General features: G+C 40.1%; 1 protein-coding gene across 2 annotated transcripts in view; it reads right to left on the bottom strand.

The window, feature by feature from the left end:
• Positions 1 to 21,539, bottom strand: part of edc4 (enhancer of mRNA decapping 4) — a 90,146-nt gene that overhangs the window by 27,984 nt on the left and 40,623 nt on the right. For both annotated transcript variants that reach the window (XM_080187079.1, XM_080187080.1), the window contains exons 17-20: positions 18,710 to 18,863; positions 14,132 to 14,589; positions 6,953 to 7,054; positions 6,309 to 6,461 (exon numbers count right to left, since the gene is read on the bottom strand). In XM_080187079.1, coding sequence (XP_080043205.1) covers positions 6,309 to 6,461; positions 6,953 to 7,054; positions 14,132 to 14,589; positions 18,710 to 18,863 — 867 coding nt within the window. The remainder of the gene's footprint in view (positions 1 to 6,308; positions 6,462 to 6,952; positions 7,055 to 14,131; positions 14,590 to 18,709; positions 18,864 to 21,539) is intronic.

The following is a 21,539-nucleotide window of genomic DNA, read 5'->3' as shown; positions in this document are numbered from 1 at the left end:
TTGAAAAGGTGACCAAAGAGGTGGATAAGGGTAAGGCAGTTGACGTGGTGTATATGGATTTTAGCAAAGCGTTTGATAAGGTTCCCCAGGGTAGGCTATTGCAGAAAATGCAGATGCATGGGATTGAGGGTGATTTAGCAGTTTGGATCAGGAATTGGCTAGCTGATAAAAGACAGAGGGTGGTGGTAGATGGGAAATATTCAACCTGGAGTTCAGTTACAAGTGGTGTACCTCACGGATCTGTTTTGGGGCCACTGCTGTTTGTCATTTTTATAAATGACCTAGACGAGGGTGTAGAAGGATGGGTTAGTAAATTTGCTGACAACACCAAAGTTGGAGGAGTTGTAGACAGTGAGGATGGATGTTACAGTTTGCAGAGGGACATCGATAAGCTGCAGAGCTGGGCCGAGAGGTGGCAGATGGCGTTTAATACGGAAAAGTGTGTGAGGTGATTCACTTTGGTAAGAATAACAGGAGTACAGAATATAGGGCTAATGGAAGGACTCTTAGTAGTGTTGACGAGCAGAGAGATCTCGGGGTACATATGCATAGCTCCCTGAAAGTTGGCACCCAGGTTGATAAGGTTGTTAAGAAGGCATACGGTGTGTTAGCTTTTATTGGTAGAGGGACTGAATTTCGGAGCCATGAGGTCATGTTACAACTGTACAAAGCTCCAGTGCGGCCGCACTTGGAGTACTGCGTGCAGTTCTGGTCGCCGCATTATAAGAAAGATGTGGAGGCATTGGAAAGGGTGCAGAGGAGGTTTACCAGGATGTTGCCTGGCATGGTGGGAAGGTCTTATGAGGAAAGGCTGAGGGACTTGAGGTTATTTTCATTGGAGAGAAGGTTACAAGGTGACCTGATTGAGGCATAAAGATGATCAAAGGATTGGATAGGGTGGACAGTGAGAGCCTTTTACCTCGGATGGTGATGGCTAACACAAGGGGACATAGCTTTAAATAAAGGGGTGGTAATTATAAGATGGATGTTAGAGGTAGGTTCTTTACTCAGAGGTAGTAAGGTCGTGGAATGCCCTGCCTGCAGCAGTTGTGGACTCGCCAACTTTAAGGGTGTTCAAATGGTCAGTGGATAGGCATATGGATAACATTGGAGTAGTTTAGGTTAGAATGTCATTAGATTGGTTCCACTGGTCGGCGCAACATCGAGGGCCGAACGGCCTGTACTGCACTGTAATGTTCTATGTTCTAAAACAGCAGAAGACTTCAAAGCAGTGGTACAAGTGAAAATTAGATACTAAGTCATATTGTGTGAAATTAGGGCAGATAGCCAAAAACTTAGTTAAAGAGGTTTTAAAGAACAACATAATGGAAGAAAGAAAGCTGGAGAAGTTTAAAAAATAATTTCAGAGCTGAGGGCTTATGCAATTAAAAGCACCACCACAAATAGTGGAGCAATCAGAACTGGGGATATTTAAAGGGCTGTAATTACATCAGTGTAGATCTCTGGGAGGGTTGTGGGGTTACATAAGATTACAAAGATAGGAAACAGCAAGGTCATGGAGGATTTCAAAACATGGATGAGAATTTTAACATCAAGGCATTGCTTAACAGTGAGCCAAGTACATCTGCGAGCACAGGATTGATAAATAAATAGGACTTGGTGTGTGCCAGGGCAAGAGCAGCAAAATTTTTGACGACCTCAAGCTTATAGAGGGTAGAATGTGGGAGGCCAGAAAAGGAATGTGTTAAGAATAGTCAGGTCGAGAGGTAACAAAAAATAAGTGAGAGCTTCAGCAGATGAGCTAAAGTAGGGGCAGTGATTGGTGAAGTTAGGGAGGTGGAAACGGGTAGTCTTAGCGATATTGCAGATATGTGGTCAGGAGTTCAACTCAAGAGTCAAAAATGACACCAAAGTTGAGAACATTATGAATTAGCCTCACTGCTGCCAGAGAGAGGTCTGGATGTGGATATGCTGGCATTGGACTGGGGTGAACACAGTAAAAAGTCTGACAACACCAGGTTTAAGTCCAACCAATTTACTTGATAGTAAACTCACTAGCTTTCGCGGTTTCCCTCTTCAGAGAGAGGAACAGAGTAGTAACTAAGGTATGGAGTTTGGGGCAGGGGCCACAGACAATGACTCAAATCTTCCCAATTTATAGAGGAAATCTTTGCTCACCCAGTCTGATAATTTAACAATGGAAGAACTCAGATAGTGGTGAATAAAGCCGCTTAGTGCGCATATGAAAACTAACGTTGTACTTTCAGATGTCATCGAGGGGTAGCACGTAGATGAGAAATACGAGGGGGACAAAGTTAAATCCTTGGGGGACACAGAGACTAAGGTGCAGGAGTGGGAAAAGAAACCAAATTATCATTCTCAGTCCCTTGTAACAAGGATGACGGCTATCAAGCATGATTTGTTGCCCTCAGCAAGCCAATCCTGGAGCCACAAGTTTCTGGAGATGACAAGAGCTGTCCTGAGGAAAGGAGTTCTTGAGTCATGAATTCTGTTCTCCCTCCTTCTGCTTTCATCACTTTTCCAAAACAGAATTTATGTGGTCAGTGTCTGACTGAGCTGACAGGATCTTCTTGGGTGAGGCACCACCACATGGCACAATTCCTCCCTTGTGCTCATGTCAATTTGTTGTCTTTTCAATGAGACTTTCAGTGAGTCCATAAAGCGTTGCCTCTGAACTCCTTGGGATCATGTGTTGAGATTGGATACCATCCCACTCCATTCTACTGACAAAACCAAAGAACTCTTTATGCAGATCTGAATTCTGCATTGGCAGCCATCCCAAATCAAGGCTAACTAATTCCACTGGGAGACTTCATTGCCAGAGTTGGATATGACTAATAGCTGGAAAGGAACCATTGGGAGAGGATGAATGGGGAATTCAAATGATAACAGTCTCCTCTCACCAAGTGCACTGAAATAAGCTCACTGTGACAAGCATTGGTATCTCCTGGACTACGCCAAGGTCTGAGCCCAGGACAAAAATAATGTCAAATGCTGGGGTCAAAAGTTGTATTTTTGAGGAAAGGGGTAATAAAGGCAGATTTAAAGGAAAGAGGGGCAGCACCTGAATAGAAAGGATCATTAACAGTAAATAAATGCTAGCCAGCCAGCAACGCCCATGTCCCACAAGTGAATAATAAAAAAATAACTTGGAGACCATAGGGGGAGATGGATTGTCAGCAGTTTAGAGGAAATGGGTTGAGGGAGGGCATCAGGGAACATAGGAAAGAAGCTGAAGATAGATTTCAGGACTATAGTGGGGGTGGAAACTATAGAAGAAGTTGGGCCCAGAGGATTAAAGCAAGAGGTAGCCAATCAGTCTACATCTTAGCGACAAAACAAGTTTGTGAGCTTCCTGCAGGGTAGAAGGTTTTAAAATGGCTTGCCATAGAGAAAAGCAGCAAGCTGTATCTTTGTATTGCAGGATGATACTGCTTTGTGTGGCCCAGACATGTCTGGCTCTAAATGGTTCAGCCAGTTGTCTGATTTGTCTTTTCAAATCCATATCCCTTGGATTTAAAGCGGAGGAGTGAGAAGTGAACAGCTAGATTAGGACAGAATAATGGTGTTATTGGGGACTAGCATTTAAGAAGTGGAGGTGAGGTTTGAGTAAATCAACAGCTGCAGAAATGTTGAGGCGACATGGGGCCAAAGGCAAGTGGCTGGGAATTTTGAAGATGAATCGTGGAGTAGTTTTCTCCCGAGAGACAGGCAGAGAGATTGGGATTTTAGTGGAAAAGGTTTAGCAAAAGAGATCATGTGGGGTGGCACGGTCAAGGTGATAGTTATGAACATGAGTTGGGGAGTCAAAAGGAGAGAGAGATTTAGAGAGGATCAGAGGGGAGTGAAGTCAGAGTCAAAAGAGCACAATAGTATGAGATGGAGCTGGAAATCACAGAGAAAAGAAAGAATGCTTGAGTGCAGAGCCCAAAGGAGGTATCTTTGCACACAAGTTACCATACTTCAAACTTTCACACTAAAACCTGAACAACTTGTATTTATGTAATGCCTTTGTTGTTACCAAAGTGCATTATAGAAATATTAATCAGGCAAATCTAGATACCAAGCCATACAAAGACAGGTGATCAAAAGCCTGGTCAAAAAGGTAGGTTTTAGGGAGCAAATTTAAACAAGATGAGAGGGGCACAGCAGTTTGACGGAATATCAGAGTTCAGAGACCCAGGTACAGGCACTTTGGTAAGGTCAAAGAAATCAGACATATACAAGAGGTCACAATTGGAGGCACAAAGCAATTTCAGTGGCTTGTAGATTTGAAGGTTAGAGATAGGAAGGAGCAAGGGAATAGAGGAATTTAACTATGAGGATGAAAATTTTCATAGAATCGCTACAGTGCAGAAGATGATAATTCAATCCATCGAGTCTGCGCTGACCACAATCCCACTCAGGCCCTATTCCCATCACTTAACATATTTATCGTGCTAAACCCCGCTAACATGGTCAATCAACCTAATCCACATTTTTGAACCATGGGAAGAAACCGGAGCACCCGGAGGAAACGCATGCAGACACGTGGAGAACGTGCAAACTCCACGCAGAGTGACCCAAGGCCAGAATTGAACCTTGGTCCCTGACGCAGTGAGGCAGAAGTACTAACCACTGTGTCAGATTAGAAGCCACAGGAAGTACCAAGATAATGGGTGAATTAGGATATAAGGAGCAATTTGAATGAGGTTGGGAGACTACCCACAACATTGGAAGAGTTGAGTCTGGAGGTAATACACCCATAGATGAGATTCAGTTGTAAGCAAATTGCGACAGAGACAGGTTATTATGAGGTGGTAAAAAATAGGCAAAGGGGTCAGAAGCTCAACTCCAGTGCAAATAGGACTGTGGAATTGTCAATAGTTTGGTCAGACAGGAGTCAGGGAGATGAAGTTGATGGTTAGGGAATGAAGTTGATGGTTAGGGAATGAAGTTGATGGTTAGGGAATGAAGTTGATGGTTAGGGAATGAAGTTGATGGTTAGGGAATGAAGTTGATGGTTAGGGAATGAAGTTGATGGTTAGGGAATGAAGTTGATGGTTAGGGAATGAAGTTGATGGTTAGGGAATGAAGTTGATGGTTAGGGAATGAAGTTGATGGTTAGGGAATGAAGTTTGTGGCAAGAACCAAAGATCCAACACTTCATTTATGATGTATTTTCCAGTGTAATTAAAGCAAAATACTACAGACGTTGGAAATTTGTAAGAAAAACAGAAATTTCTGGCAAAACACAGCAGGTCTAGCAGCATCTGTAGCGAAACAAACATAATTAATGTTACAAGCCCATATGACTTCTTCCTAACTTGAGTCAGACAGACTCAAAACATTAGCTCCGTTTCTCTCTCTATGGATGATGCCAGGCCTATTGAGTTTTCCAGCATTTTGTGTTTTAATTTTCATGTTCAAGTTTTAAATTCAAAGTTTTTTTTTCCCCATTAGTTGACTTGTAGAAAAAGAACAGCAAATTAGAAAGTTAGTGCTTAATATACTTGATCAGATAATTTGAATTGAGTATCGTACACAGAGAGTATAACCAACAGATTACCAACTACCCAACAATCTGGTTGGTCAAAAATAAAGTCACATGTAACATCATATCCAATGACTTACTCACTCATTTCTAATACCCAAGGTCATAATACTCCCTCAAACTGCAAATCAAATAAGCACAGCAGGTTTGCAGATAAAGCACTAGAGATTCCAATGATTGATTGACATGATGATGTCTTGATTGATAAAAATGTGCCTTAATCTTTCAGTTGAAATTATATATACATTGTTGTAGTGCCCATTTCCTTGTGCATTGTCAACATGTATCTGTCTCATAATGGCTGAAATCTCCTGTGGTCTATTTGAAAGCCTACCTAATATTCCTTGATAAACTGTATATTGTTACTTCTGGGTTCTCAGTATTGGAGCAAGTCATTGGGTATTGTTTTTAACCTGTGAATGCATTTCACATTTTGGCCAAGTGGATTATAGAGCAGTTTTTGAAATCTATTGGTTCATTTGTATAACAAAAATACATATTCCTTAACAGAGGAAGAGAATAAAAGAATAAAAGTTAAGAAAACCAAAACCATAAACCTTACTACATACTTAAAATATCAGACTAAATCCAAATCATCGACCCTTGGCTTTTACGTAAACGAGAAAAGCACCCCCCGGTACGTTGATTGTGGGAATTCAACAATAGTAATGCCATTGACTGTCATGAGAGTTAGTCACTGCCTGGCACTTAGTTGTCACTCATCAGCCCAAGTCTGAATGTTGTTCAGGTCTTGCTGCTTATGAACATAATTAGGTAAATAAAAAATTCTTACCCTTCTGCCTCTTTGTTCTTTCTTGTCAACTTGGGAGAGGATCGAGGAGACGTTTTTGATTTCCAGTCTTTAACTGGAAGTCTGTGAGAAGCAGACTTTGAACCAAAGCTACATGACGTGGAAGCAAGGCTTGCTACTTCATCATCATGATCACTGCATTAACAAAGAAAAGCAAATAAATTTCAAGGACATGCATCGTATTTTGTTAATACCTCCTTCCCACAACATCATTTTTAAACAGAGGTACAGCCACTCTACTTTAATAGCTACTCCATTTTTGCTAATGGCAGACTATAATGAGATAGCTTGAGTAAGATGGAATCCATCATTTCCATTAGGTACCAAAGTGTTAGGGAAATTTCGATGAGCTTCTTTCCTTAGTCGTCATTAGAGCAAAGATTTCACTCCACACCCATACTCTTACCTATTCACTTTCCTGGTCAAGCAACAGTCATCATTCCTTTGTTCACTGTCCCTTCCCTTCCACTCCTCCAATGCCACATATTAATGTTGACAACTTTAACTAACTGGCAGGACCAATACTTAAACTAGTAATTCTTTACAGATTATAAATATGGATTTTACTCACTAGACTAGTAGGCCATGTAATATTTACACTGCTTCGCAACACAACTCAGCATTACCTCTGTTCAGCACTGGCATCCTGGCTATCATGCTGATGCAACTGGTATGGATGTCTGTGAAAAGTGGAGTTCTTATGTTTCTCCTGCATATCCTCTCTCGAGCTTAAAAACAAAGCAACAACAAACTGAAACTTTTGGAAAAGCAAATATTTCAGCAATTAAAAGCAGACTATCATATTGAGGCATTCAGATTTATTCAAATAAATTATAAAAAGATGAAAATCCAAATAGCATGTAAAAGTGGGCTGTTTCATTTCTTAGAAATCAGAATGTATTCTTCAATCGCAAGATCTAATAGATTTATTTACTCGGCTGAAAAGGCAAGAGAATAGTTTTTTTGTGAAAAAATTGGTTTTATTCTACAGTACAGATTTTGTGTATTGCTACTATGAACCAATTCAAATCTAGACCGTACTTCTGCTGCAGTCATAGGAATGAAAATATAAAAGATGCTATTTCACTTACTACTTGTGAAATATAATATGCTGAAACACACAAAAAGACAAACCATTGAATTCACTGTGGCAGAAAAAAAGTCTTGACTGATTACAACAGAAGGAGGAGGTGCAATTTATGGAAATCTAGAGCGGTATCTGGAACGTTCCCTAATGATAGGGAGATGCTGGCGTTGATACAGTAAAAGTCACACAACACCAGGTTAAAGTTCAACAGGTTTGTTTGGTAGCACGAGCTTGCAGAGTGCTGTCCCTTCATCAGATGAGTCTCACCTGATGAAGGAGCAATGCTCCGAAAGCTCATGCTACCAAACAAATCTGTTGGATTGTAACCTGGTGTTGTGAGACTACCTATGAGGGAGAAGAGACCATTGGAGAGGGGCCAACGTCAGAGGAATGGATAATATAACAGAAGGGAGTTGTTCAGTTGAACGTATTATAGTCCAGAAAGCCAACTAGTGAAGGATACACCTGGGACTTGTATTTACAGCCTTTTATTAGCATTTAGTTGCACCGTTATGGATTACAAGCAAGCATCTCTTATCCCAACAATCACAGTTTAAGTCAATGTCAATTTATAGGGTCACAAGTGGTCTTAATGCCCATTATCTGCCTACAATTAAAAACAATTAACATACAATTAACAGGAATAAGTTACAAAGCGAGGCTAAAATGGGTTTTAAATTCAAGAATAAGAATTTTAAAATGTGAGGTATTGAAAGACTGGAACACAATGCAGATCAGTAAGTGCAGCTGGGATGAGTGAGCATGACTTGGTTGACAAGAGGACCTACACAGCAGGGTTTTCATGAGCTGAAATTGATGGGGGGAGAGAGAGATCAATCAAGACAGCAATTAAGGATCAAATCTGGAGATGACAAAGGTATCAGGGGCAAACAGACTGAGTTAAGAATGGAAGTAAGTGATGGAGGTAAAAGTAGGCAGTTTTGGTGGTGGAAAGGCTATGAATTTGGAAGCTTAATTTTCAGTCAAACAGTTACCCAGGCTCTGAATACTCTGACTCAGCTAGAGAAAATGGCTAAGGGGAAGAAATTGGGTGCGTACAGAAGGAAGAGTTTTGTGACAGAGGGTTGAAGATTAAGGCACTTGTATTTCTAAGTTAGCAGAAGAAAGTTAAGCTCTTCCAAAGAACGTCATACAAGAACTCTGATAGCACAGACAAGTGGATGGGACAAGTGTGGTGGAGGCAAGATAGAGGTGAGGGTCTTCAGAAGCTTGCAACACATCAGAGTGGAACCAAGGACAATCTAAACTGTTGAGGAAGAGTGATCAACTGTTTCAAAGGCTGCAGATAGGTCAAAGAGACAGACTGACAGCAAAATGAGCACCCTAGGGAAGAAAACTACTTAGAGACTGAAGTCAAGCTGACGTGGAACATTGAAGAATGCATGTGCATGCAGGACTTGAGTGGAACAAAACTGGGAGCTGGTTTGGTTCAGAGCAACTGTTCAATAAGTGGTCTTTATCTTAAAAGGTGAAGGAAACCGTAAGCATTTACTGTTAAAGATGAAAGTGGGACGGGTACAGAAGAAAGGTTCAAGATGATGTACTGGTTTAAAAAAAGTCTGCAGTAATGGTGCCCCTCCAAATAAAGCACAAAAATTAAAAGCTGGAATAGGCCATTCAGCCCCTCAAGCCTGCTCTGCCATTCGGCAAGATCATAGCTGATTTGACTGCAGCATCAACTCCATTTTTGTGTCTGCCCCTTAAAGCTCGATTCCTTTGTCGATCAAGAAGCCATCTACCTCAGCCATGAACACATTCAGTGACCCAGCCTCCACTGTTCTTGTGGGAAGAAAATGCCATAGATTAACAAACCTCAGGGAAAAAAGAAATTTGCCTCATCTCAGTCTTAACTGGAAGACTAATTTTTTAAACTGTGCCCCTTAATTATAAACTCCCAATAAGGTGAAACATCATCCCAGAATCCACCTTAAGTCCCCTCCGGATTTTATATGTTTCACTATGATCACCATCCACTCTTCTGAATTCCAATGGGTAATGGTCCAACCCGTTCAACATTTTTTCATAAGCTAATGCCTTCAACCCGTGAATCAGGTTGAGTGATATTTCTCTGAACTACTTCTAATGCAGTTATGTCCTTTCTTAAGCGAAGAGACCAAAACTGTAGAGAGTGCTCCAAATGTGGCCTATCCAATGCTCAGTACAGCTGTAGTAACGCTTCCCTCTTGTATTCTATTCCTCTTACAATAAACACCACTGTTCCATTTGTCCTTCTAATCATTTGCTGGACCCAAATACTAACATCTTATTCTTCATATACTAATGATAAACGGTTGTTAGTCACTTAACCTGCAAGCCTCTAGTCTATTTGCTAACAGGTAATTTTGAAGAATTTGGTAGTATTGTATGAGACTTCATTAAATACAATAAAGAAATTATTAGAAATGAGTTCATCAGTAACCCTTTGGCAACACCCAGCCACCAAGGTCCAAGTTAGAAATAAGTGCACCCTCATAAGAAGCTAGGTCTCTTATGACAACTGATAAAACACATTGTAAACAATGCCTTGGAACGCAAAACAGTAAATATTTCCAGTTTTTTGCAGGACAAAATATTATTTCTTAAAATTGACATAGCAAAAAGTGGTGAAACTATAGTAATAAACAGTTTGTTAGAAATTAATCCTTAGAATATTACCTAATCAATTATCTTCAGTCAAACTAATTTTAAACCAATTTTATAGCAATTGAAGCTCAATTGACAGGGATAAATACAAACTTCTTTTAAAAAGATTAAATTGGCCATTAGCCCACTTTAAACTGGCTAATAAAATCTTGAAAATTTACTATCAAGTTAATTCTGATTATGCATTGTGGTATCGAATTTTTCATCAAATAATGTTTAGGGAGAAAAAAATTACAGGGAATTTGAGAATGATGGCAGGGAAAGTATTACGTTATACATGAAGCAATAAAGCAAATCAAAATATGAAGCAAAAAAACTTCTTTACCATAGGACTATCTGCTGAAAGATGCATTGTGACATACAATTGTGTATTATTTTAAAAGGATAAACGTTTTGAAAAATAATAAAAGCAAAATACTGAGGATGCTGGAAATTGGAAATAAAAACAGAAAATACTGGATAAACTCAGGAGGTCTGGCATCATCTGTAGAGAGAAAAACAAACTTTATTTTGAGTCATTATGATTCTTCTTCAGAGGTGAACAATAATTCTGCAGCATGAGGAATGCCATTTTAAAAAATGGAGATTGGAGGGGAGAAAAGGTAGCGATATCGCAGCTGCTCGACCAGTACATGGAGAAGGTAAATGACAATAACATTTGGGGTTGAGATCAGTTTTCACTTAAACCTGTCCTTTTTGATTCTGTTGAATCGACTGTGGACTTCCAGCATGTTCCATAAAAATATCAAACCAGTGGTATGAAATTTCTCTTTTTATCACAAACAACTCAGGTTTTGGGTTTCTTGGCATATCATTGCTGAAATAGCAAGTTACAATAATCCTAGACCAAGCCATTTAATAAGGTGCACCAATACAAGTGCCTTCAAAATCACCTCACAACACATTACCCATCACCATCTCAGCGCAGCCCCAGCTCGTCATGAGGTCGAAAAAGCCATCCATCACCTGAAAAACAAGGTCTCAGGTGCAGATGAAATCCCCTTTGAAATATTAAAATGCAAAGGACATGCAGTCTTAACAAGGATCCACCACCTCATTACCCTTGTCTGGAAGGAAGAGAGCATGCCACAAGATCTCAGAGATCCTTAATTGTAACCATCTTCCAGAAAGAAAACAGGTCTGCAAAAATTAGAGAGACTTTCCTATGCTTCACCGAGGGAAAGGTCATTACGAGAATCCTCCTCAACCGCTTTCTCCCAATAGCGAAAGAGCTCCTCCGAGTCTCAAGGTGGCTTCCACCCATCAAGAGGCACAATGGACATGATTTTTAGTGTGCAACAAATCCAAAAGCACAAGGAGCAGCATCAATCTCTGTACATGGCCTTCTTCGATCCCACAAAGGCCTTTAACTCTGTCAACCGTGAGGGATTATGGAACATCCTCCTCAAATTGAGCTGTTGCAGAAATTTGTCATTCTCCACCTGCTCCACAATGACATTTAAGCCATGATCCTCACTAACAGAACCACCACAGACCCAAAAAGTGTGCAAAATCAGAGCTGCATTATCACACCAACACGTCTCCATCTTCCTCACAGCAACACTCCACCCCATCACCTTGAAGCTCCCCACTGGTGTGCAGGTAACCTGTCAGACAAGCAGGAAACTGTTCAACCTCTGACACCTCCAGGCCACCCCAACTTCTTTCATTGAGCTGTAGTATGCAGGCGACACCCACGCATGCGTACAGAGGCCAACATTCCAACCATCATCAATACATTTCACTGGAACATACGAGCGAATGGACCTCAGACTAAACATCCAGGAAACAAAGGTTCTCTATCAGCCCGCTCCTTGCGCACAAAACTGAAGTTTAAACCTGACAAGTGTGAGGTGGTTCATTTTGGTAGGACAAACATGAATGCAGATTACAGGGTCAACGGCAGGGTTCTAAGGAACGTGGAGAAACAGAGAGATCTTGGGGTTCATATCCACAGATCTCTAAAGGCTGGCACTCAAGTGGATGGAGCCATGAAGAAGGCTTATAGTGTGTTAGCGTTTATTAACAGGGGGTTTGAGTTTAAGAGCTATGGCGTTATGCTGCAACTATACCAGACCTTGGTGAGACCACATTTGGAATATCGTGTGCAGTTCTGGTCACCTCATTCTAAGAAGGATGTGGAGGCACTGGAGAGAGCGCAGAGGAGATTTACCAGGATGCCGTCTGGTTTGGAGGGTAGGTCTTATGAGGAAAGGTTGAGGGAGCTGGAGCTTTTCTCTTTGGAGCGGAGGAGGATGACAGGCGACTTAATAAAGGTTTATATGATGATGAGAGGGATTGATAGAGTGGATGTGCAGAGACTATTTCCTCGTGTGGATGTAGCTGTTACTAGGGGGCATAACTATAACGTTCATGGCGGGAGATATAGGAAGGATGTCTGAGGTAGATTCTTTACTCAGTGGCTGGGGCGTGGAGTCGACTGCCTGCTGTGATAGTGAAGTCGGACACTTTAGAAACTTTCAAGCGGTTATTGGGTAGGCACATGGAGCACTCCAGAATTATAGGGAGGGAACAGCTTGATCTTGGGATTGGACATAGCTCGGCACAACATTGAGGGCTGAAGGGCCTGTACTGTGCTGTAACGTTCTATGTTTCTAAAACTGCCCCCAACCATCGCGATCCATGGTGAGTCCCTGGACAATGCAGATTATTTCCCACATCTCAAGAGCCTTCTAGCGGCAGGAGCAGACATCAACGATGAAATCCAGCATTAACTCCAATGTACTTCTGCAGTCTTTGACACCCAAGGAACAGTGTTTGAAGACCAAGATCTTAAATCTAGCACCAAGCTCATGGTCTACAGAACAGCCATAGTTTCCACCCTCCAAATGCATCAGAAACATGGACAGCATACAGCACACACTTCAAATCCGTGTAAAGATATCACCTACATTCACTCCACAAAATCCAGCAAATCCACTGGCAAGACGGACATTCCATCGTGAGCATCCCCTTCCACGCCAATCTTCCCAATATCAAGGCACTGATCACACTCGACCAGTTGCGAAGGACGGGCTACACTGTTTGCATGTCCGCACAAGAGTCCTGAAGCAATTCTCTACTTTGAGTTCTGCAATGGTAAACGATCACTGGGTGGTCAGAGGAAACACGAGGACCTTCTGAAAGCCTCCTTAAATAAATGCAACATATGCAGGAATCACATATGCCTTTAGAATGCATAAACTGAAGAAGAAGCATCTGTGAAGGTGCCAATTACTTCGAACATCACTGAGTAGAGCACTGGGATGACAAGGGTAAACAGTGGAAAGAGAATGCAAAATCCAGAGCATCCCATCCACCCACCTCATCAAATACCACCTGCCAAACCTGTGGCAGAGTCTACAGCTGCAGGATTGGACTATTCAGACACTACAGAACACACCTCCCCACAGTGGAAACAAGTCATCCTCGACTCTGAGGGATTGCCAAAGACAACGACCAACATGCAGTTTAGTAACAGTTTGAAGTATTCAGTGGCCCAGGCCATTTCATTTGAAGAAAACAGTACACAAAAAAGCAAAGACTCTTAGGTAAGAAAACATTTTATGGAGCCACCACCACAATAAGCACAGTTATATCTTCATTTCCTTTCAGAACTTCCAAATATGGTCTCACCAAGGTAAACATAACTTAATTTTTCCTCTGCAGTAATGAGAGTGAGAGGCATGAGAAGGAAAATGATTACTTGTGCAATATATTTCAAGTGACTCTCTCCTAATCCAGGCAAAGCTGAAAGAAATACAAAAGAAAACAGGAGCCAACACCTGCCCCAATCTGACATCTTAAGTAATTGTTATGCATGGTCGAGTAGCTTTTGCAGAGCTGGGCTGGCAGAGGCCAGGGCATTGATTCCTCGGATAAGACTAAAAAAGCAATGTTATAGAGCACAAACAAAATAATCAGGAAGATAGCAGAGAACAGGAAAGAGCAGATTCATAAAACATTTATGCAAGATAGACTGGATTTCTTCTTTTTTTAAATAGCTAACACATTAATTGGCTCTTTGTACCAAGAATACAAAATTTGATTGTACCTCTCATTGATGCTGTTCCGAGTTTCTCGGGTAATATCAGGTGCTGCTGGCCAAGGTTGGCTGGCAACATTGTCCACTACTGTATTCTCCTGAGACAAGACAGTTTCTAAGAGTGATGGAGTACTCAACCGCTCCACCTCCACTTGAGGCATATCTAAAGAGTGATGGCTATGTTCTGAGTTAGGTCTACTTCTTGGAGATAACAGATGCAGTGCTGAGGCAGCAGAGGCCATGCTATCCATATGCTGGTTAGGTTCCAGGACTTCTGTGGATAACAAAGAACCTGAAAATGCACGCTGAAGGGTCTCTGAGGCAATTTCAGGAATGTCCTGTGACAATGCTGTGGAGGCCGAGGAGATCACATCAGGGGAACGTTCCCGTGTTGGAGAACTTTGAGGCACACAAAGGGGGTCCACAGACTGAAGCTCCAAAGAAAGTGATGAGTTAGCACCAGTAACCTAACAGGGGAAAAGATACATATTCCAAATAAATACCAACTAAAAATCAAACATTAATTCAGTGCTATCCTACTTCTAATTAATCAAACTAACATCCACTATGAAATCATCCACGCGACCAAGCTGCTACTTTAAGCTCCATTATGGGATGTGAGCATTGCTGGCTGGCTGAGCATTTATTGCCCAATCCTAAGTGCGTTTGAATTGAGTGGCATTTCAAAGGGCATTAACAAGTCAACCACATTGCTGTGGATCTGGAGTCACGTGTGGGCCAGGAAGTAAGGATGGCAGATTTCTTTCCCTAAAGGACATTAGTGAACAAGATGCGTTTTTACAACAATGAATTTCATGGTCGTCATTAAACTTTTATTTGCAGATTTGTGCTAAATTCAAATTTCACCAGGTCGTGGTGGGATTCAAACCCAGGACCCCAGAGCATTACCCTAGGTCACAGGATTACTAGTTCAGTGACTATATCAATGCCACCACCTCCATGTAGTGAGCAAGGAAGAGCTACATCCGTAAGATAATGTATTAAAATGAGATAATCGCATCACATACTCAATAATCAATCCACATGTCCTTGTGGATCTCTGGGATTCAGAAATAGTGAAGTCATCAAGCAGTCTTACCAACAACGCAGTAAGTAATAAGCACAAATTATCCTTTATTTTTTAATCACAGAGTAAATTAGCAACTGGGGCATATAAATGCAGAAGTTGAAGTATTAAACTTAAAAACATATCTTATAAAACTTTGTAACGATTGTGCAATGGAGGGAACAACACTCCAGACTTCTGAATTTTATTTTCAGGGCTAGATAAGTAATTCATTTGTAATTATGACTTAGTACACTGATACAAAAGCAATTACACCTCATTCAATAAGGCTTAGTTTTTTCAATTATTCTTACAGCAAGAATGATGTGTGAAAAGTTGCAATGCTCGTACCAAACCACCTGTGGAGGCTGCAAGGGGGCATTCCCTATGGAGGAGCATGGCATTACCGACAGCAACTTCTAGATTTCCACATTTAACTCTGCAAATCGGGACACCAGGAAGTTACTGCCAGTTTTATGTAATAATTATGGCAAAGAATGACAGTTTTGTCATCATTACAACTACAGCTTATACAAATGCAAAGCCTATACAGATTGAAATAGACAAGTTGTTCCAGAAAAACCTTGCCAACATTTGGGAAAATCAGTGATAAATATTGAGAGATCATGGAGCAGAACACAACATCAATAATTTACATTCTGTGTTAAAGGCTCTATTTAAATAGATCAGTGCAGCTCACAAGAGCAAAACATCAATAGCAAAGCAAGAGAAGATTTTAAAGGAGGGGTGAGTGAAAGCTGTGTCAGAGGTAGTTTGAAGAACAGTTTGAAAGGTGAGGGGAAAATTAACAGCAGGAAATTCCTGTGTTGAGGGGTTAGATAGCTGCCAGATAGAGCTGCCAGAAATGGGGCAAAGTGAGCAGTTGAACCAGAATTAGAGAAAAACAAAATTCCCTCAGGACCTGGGTGATTACAGAAATAGGATGGTAAAGCTGCAAAAGTGACTTCAAAACAAGGATGAGAATTTTAAACTGAACATGCTGCAGAACAAGGGGCCAAAGTAGGTCAGCAAGCACAGGAGTGGGGCAGAGAATATGGACAGCAAATTTTAGATGATCTGGAGTTTCTGGACAGTAGCAGATAACAGGCCAGCTAGTAGATCACTGTCAAGATCATAGTCAAGTATGGAGGCATAAATGAGGCTTTCAATTGCTAATGGGCTGAGGAAGGGGAAGAGAGGCAGGATGCTATGGAGTGTACAGACAAAGAATATCTATCATTTCATTAAATTCTAACAAAAACTATAATATTCTAACAGTTGTGAATAAACAAACATTCGTCAACAGTTAGCTTTTAACTGAAAATTAACATGCAGCAAACAATTAGGAAAGAAAATAGTTTAATGGCCTTCATTAAAGGATCTGAGTACAGGAATAAAGAATTCTTGGTACAACTGTTTAGAGCCTTAATGAGACCATAAGTGGAGCATTGTGTACTGTTTTAGTCTCTTTACCCAAGGAAGCAATACTTGTCATACGTTCATCAGACTACCCTTGGAATGGCAGGAATGTCCTCACAGGAAAGTTTGAGAAGATAGGGCCTATGTTCTCAAAATAAGAGATGGGTCATTTATAAATAAGATGAGGAGGAATTTCTTCACTCAGTAGCAGATCTTTGGAATTCTCTACTCCAAAATACTGTAGAAGCTCAATCATTAAGACAGAGATTGAGAGATTTCTAGATGTTAACGGTTTCAAGGGATATGAGAATGATGTGGGAAAATGAGGTAGCAGCTCAGCCACAATCTACTGAAAGGTACAGCAGCTCAAAAGGCCAAATGATCTACACCTTTTTCTATTCTTCTAAATTCAGTGTTTTAAGTACAATATTATCCCTTGGTTTCCATCAGCATAACGTGCAGGCATCAAGCTAACTGCTGTCACTCAGGAACCTACTTCGACAATCATTATTTCAAACATGCATTAAAAAAGTAAAGCTAGCAAGTTGATACTTTATATTTTTATGCTACAAAGTGCTCCAGGTAGATACTTTATACCCTTTTTAACCTTTGTACTACTATCAGTTATGTCAGTTTGCCAAAGTTGTCAACCTAGCTGTGCTTCATATTTTCTCCACTATCTAACAGTACATTTAAACTCATTCAGGGGATGCAGAGATTGGTGGCTGGGCCAGCATTTACTGCCCATCCTAACTGTCCTTCTGAAGGTGGTATGAGTTGTCTCTTGGACTGCTGCAGTCCCAGAGATGTGAGTATACAAACAGAGCTGCAAGGGAGGGAGGGAGTTCCAGGATTTTAACCTAGAAACAGTGAAATATTCCCAAGTCAGAATGGTGAGAGACTTACAGAAGAACCTCCATTTAGTGCTGTTCCCAGCTATCTGCTATCTTGTCCTTCTAGATATTAGTGGTTGGGGGTTTGGAATGTGCTGCCTAAGGAGCCTTGGTAGGTTCCTGCAATTCTTCCTGTTAATAGTGCACACTGCTGCCCGTGTTTGTCAGTGGAGGGAATGAATGCTTTTTTCTGGAAAGGGTACCAATTGTGATAACACTGTGCTTTTGATATATTTTATGTTTAAGGACACCGTCTTTAAGATTCAGTTTCTTTTTCTTTTTACAGAGTGTTGGTATGTTTGGCAGGAATACAGCTTCGAGGCTGGACAACAGGATAATTACTCATTTTAGCCATGTGTTTATTTAGGCGAAAGCTAAATAAGCATGTTGCTTATAAGTGGAGATTTCCTTTGGGTTTTTTTTGCTTAAAGGAATTGCAGCTGGAGTTTCATTGGTACACTTGATAATATGGTTACTGGAGAATTCTGTTTCAGTTCCTGGCGAGAGCTGTCTAACTGCAAGCTGCTCTCCCTGCAAAGTCTCGCTGACAGCGTCAAGACTTTCTACACAAATTTATAGTAAGTATGCCTAGGTTTGCTAACTATATTTTAAAGTGGCATCTGAGTCCAAAGGATGAATATTGCTTATTTGGAACTGAAACAGTGATAAGTTAGAAATTAGATTTGTTTATTGCCACATTTAAAGATTGTTCAACTGTTGCGAGTTAAGCTGCTTCATTTTGTTAAGAGTTATACTTAAACTGTTATGAATAAAGCTTGTTTTGATACAAAAGCCCTAATTTGTCAATGAAATTACACCTGGAGGAAAGCATTCTGTCCTCACATTTCTGCCAAAATAGAAAAATTGTTAGGGTCTAGTGTGACTTCATAATGTACTTTGGGGTTCTGGTCCAGGATCTTAACACAATCAATCAAACGAGTTGCTTTAGTCTGTGGGGTGCGGAACTGTTTGAGTGTTGTTGGAACTGCACTCATTCAGGCTATTAGAAAAGTATTCCATCACATTCCCAACTTGTACTTTGTTGATGGTGGACAGGCTTTAGGAGTCAAGAGGTTAGATACTCATCACAGGATTCCTAGCCTGTAACCTGTTCTTGTAGCCACTTTATTTATATGGTTGATTTGATCTTTGCAGAAACAAACATGATGAACACATTTCTTTTAAAGACACATTTTGCAATGAACATACCTGAAGAGGTTTTATGGGTAACTGGTCAGACAGCCCTGGGATTAGCTGTACAGAGTTGTTTCTTGGACTGGCTTGGACAGTGCTGCTCGTGCTACTACTGAGAGCAACATTCTCCAATGTCATCTTTGGGCTTAGGCACAGGTCTTCAGCAGGTCTAAAAAAATTAAATGCACAGAGATTCAGGTGAGTGACAACGTAAACGCCAAAAGCAAATTCCAGAAATTTGTTAGCATGTTCAAATTTATTTTAATAACATGCATAATTGCAAAATGTTCCCTTGTGATCTCAATCATGGCATTCATATAAAGCAGCCACCATACTTTCACCCTGATTTTCTCACGTTTTATGCCATCAAATGACAACTATAAGCAGAATGTGTACAAATCAAACTTGATTAAGTTGTCATTTAAGGACATAAAAAAGTCAGCAAAACATATCCATTAAAGGTAGAAAGAACTCTAATTACTCAATATTTTTTCAAAAATCCTTAGCCAGTTTCTTGATCTTCCACGTCATAAGTTGTGCGTTTAAGATTTTAATCGTAAGACGACAAAAAAAATTATGTTTAATAGAAAATTAAATTTCACATACAATAACATTTTCTGTGTGGACTGCTAAGGTTTTCCATCACAGTCCTGTACTAACGTAAATACTTAGTCTATGGCTTTCAAATTATCAGCATTAGCTGAACAGATAATAAGTTGTGGAACTCAAAATGAACTAATATCTTCCACCTTTTCATAAGATCCGTTCTAATAGAGAATTTCCAAGAATTAAAACTTCCAGTAAACAGCAAAGCATAATTAATTTCTTCCTTAAATATAAATCAAGAAAGATAAGAGGAAATATTCATTTCCCTCGCCTAAAGTAATTCAAAGGCTCAGATTTAACAGTCAACAGCAAAGTGATTGTGCTTAATGCTGGCTTTGAAGAAAGCTGCCCACAAAGGTTGAGCGAACTCTGTGGCATATATTTCACCCCTCTCTACCTTAATCTCATGGCATGTTAGCAATAGGGGATGGCGATTTCTTGCATCTAGCAACGGTGATATTAGCAAGGACCCAATCACATTGTAGAATTCTCAGACAGAAAACCAGGGAATAATAAGTGCCAACATCAAGTGAAAGAATAGTTGGAACATACACATGATTTTAAATAGAAGCAGAACTATCAAACATTTAAAATAAATAAAAATCTGTAGAACTATTAAAATGATAAAATTTGACATTTCATAAATATATTATTAAATTAGTTTCCAGGGCCGAAGAGGTTGTTCAGTAGTAATTATGACTGAGCATGCTTAGCATTAAAAATTCAATTATACTTCATTGAACAATGAATAAAATTAGAAGACTTTTTACAGAGGAATTAATCATCTCAATACTGGAAGATCATTTTAGTGATTTCAAAGATTTCCATTTTTGATGAATTCAACAGTACAACCTTTTGGGGGAGCAAGGAATCACTAACAACAATTCCTCAATTTCTGCATATGTGGCACCAAATTTTGTTGCCAGCTTCAGAGTAATAATGATAAATGCTGATAGTATCACCATCAGTACAACTGCAAAATCCAGACCACAGAAAATGTAGACATACGATATCCACAAGATCAAAAAAGGAAAGGAGTAAGGCAATAGAGAAGTGGGATCCCACAAAGGTCAGTGCTGATATCATAGTTCAAATTTAGACCCAGAAAATGGAAGTGTAATGTCAAAGCCTGCAGACATCAAATTGAGATGCAGCAAATATTGAGGGAGTCAAACAAGTACAAAATGATATTAATAACCTTGCAGAATATGTGCAAATTCATTTTAATGTAGGTAAGTGTGAAGTATTACATTGTGGTACAAAGAGACCACCATATATTGCTTGGATAATACAGCTCTAAATGGGGTACAAGAGGTAAAGGAATTGAAAAGTACTGATACACAAAGCATTAAAAATAGTGATACAGATTAATTAAGCCATTTTTTAAAAATGGGAATCTAAGCACTGAGGTTTACTTCTAGAGCAACTGAGTTGAAAAGCAGAGATTTATCTCAATTTTTTAATTGAATTTCAGTTACACTTTACTGTACACAGTCTTCCTATTTCAAAGGTACAAATGAGATTCAAGGTTGGTACAAGAACTGTGGGGGCATATTTATCAGGAAAGTTTGAACACACTGGTGTTCTTAGAAAAGGTTGAGGAAGCAATCAATAGAACCACAAAATCCCTATAGTGCAGAAGAGATCATTCAGCCATTGACTCTGCAACATCTCTCCAAAAGAGTATTCTACCCAGGTCCTCCCCTCCACCCCAAACTCTTAACCTTACACATTTAACGCTGGATAATCCACCTAGCCCGCACATCTTGGGACTGTGGGAGGAAATCCACACAGACACAGGGAGAACGTACAAACTCCACACAGACAGTCACCCAAAGCTGGAATCAAACCCAAGTCCCTGACCTTATGAAGCAGCAGCGTTAACCACAGTGCAGCTTCTAACAAAGATCTTCTGCGTTTTGAATTATAATAGTCACATTAAGTAATTTAAATATTGACAAATAAACGTGGAGCACTACAAAGTAGCAAAATGGATCAAGCAGTCTCGGTTTTATGAGCAATTTAATTACCTTCATATCAATAGATTCTGCCATCTAGTGGTCGACAAACAAAAAGATAAGTTTAGCAAACTATGCAACTTTCTCGGATGTATAAGCCATTTTTAAATTATTCTCGAGACAGAAGTGCCAGTGGCAAGGTTATCATTAATTGCCAATCACTAATTTCCCCTGAGAAAGTGATGAGCCACCATCTTAAACCAATTTACCTTGCAATCCCT

This window comes from Carcharhinus amblyrhynchos, chromosome 4 (assembly GCF_965287045.1).
Source record: "Carcharhinus amblyrhynchos chromosome 4, sCarAmb.v2.hapA, whole genome shotgun sequence".
NCBI lineage: Eukaryota > Metazoa > Chordata > Chondrichthyes > Carcharhiniformes > Carcharhinidae > Carcharhinus > Carcharhinus amblyrhynchos.
Note: the sequence above shows the minus strand (reverse complement) of the source record. Positions and strands in the feature narration are given on the sequence as shown.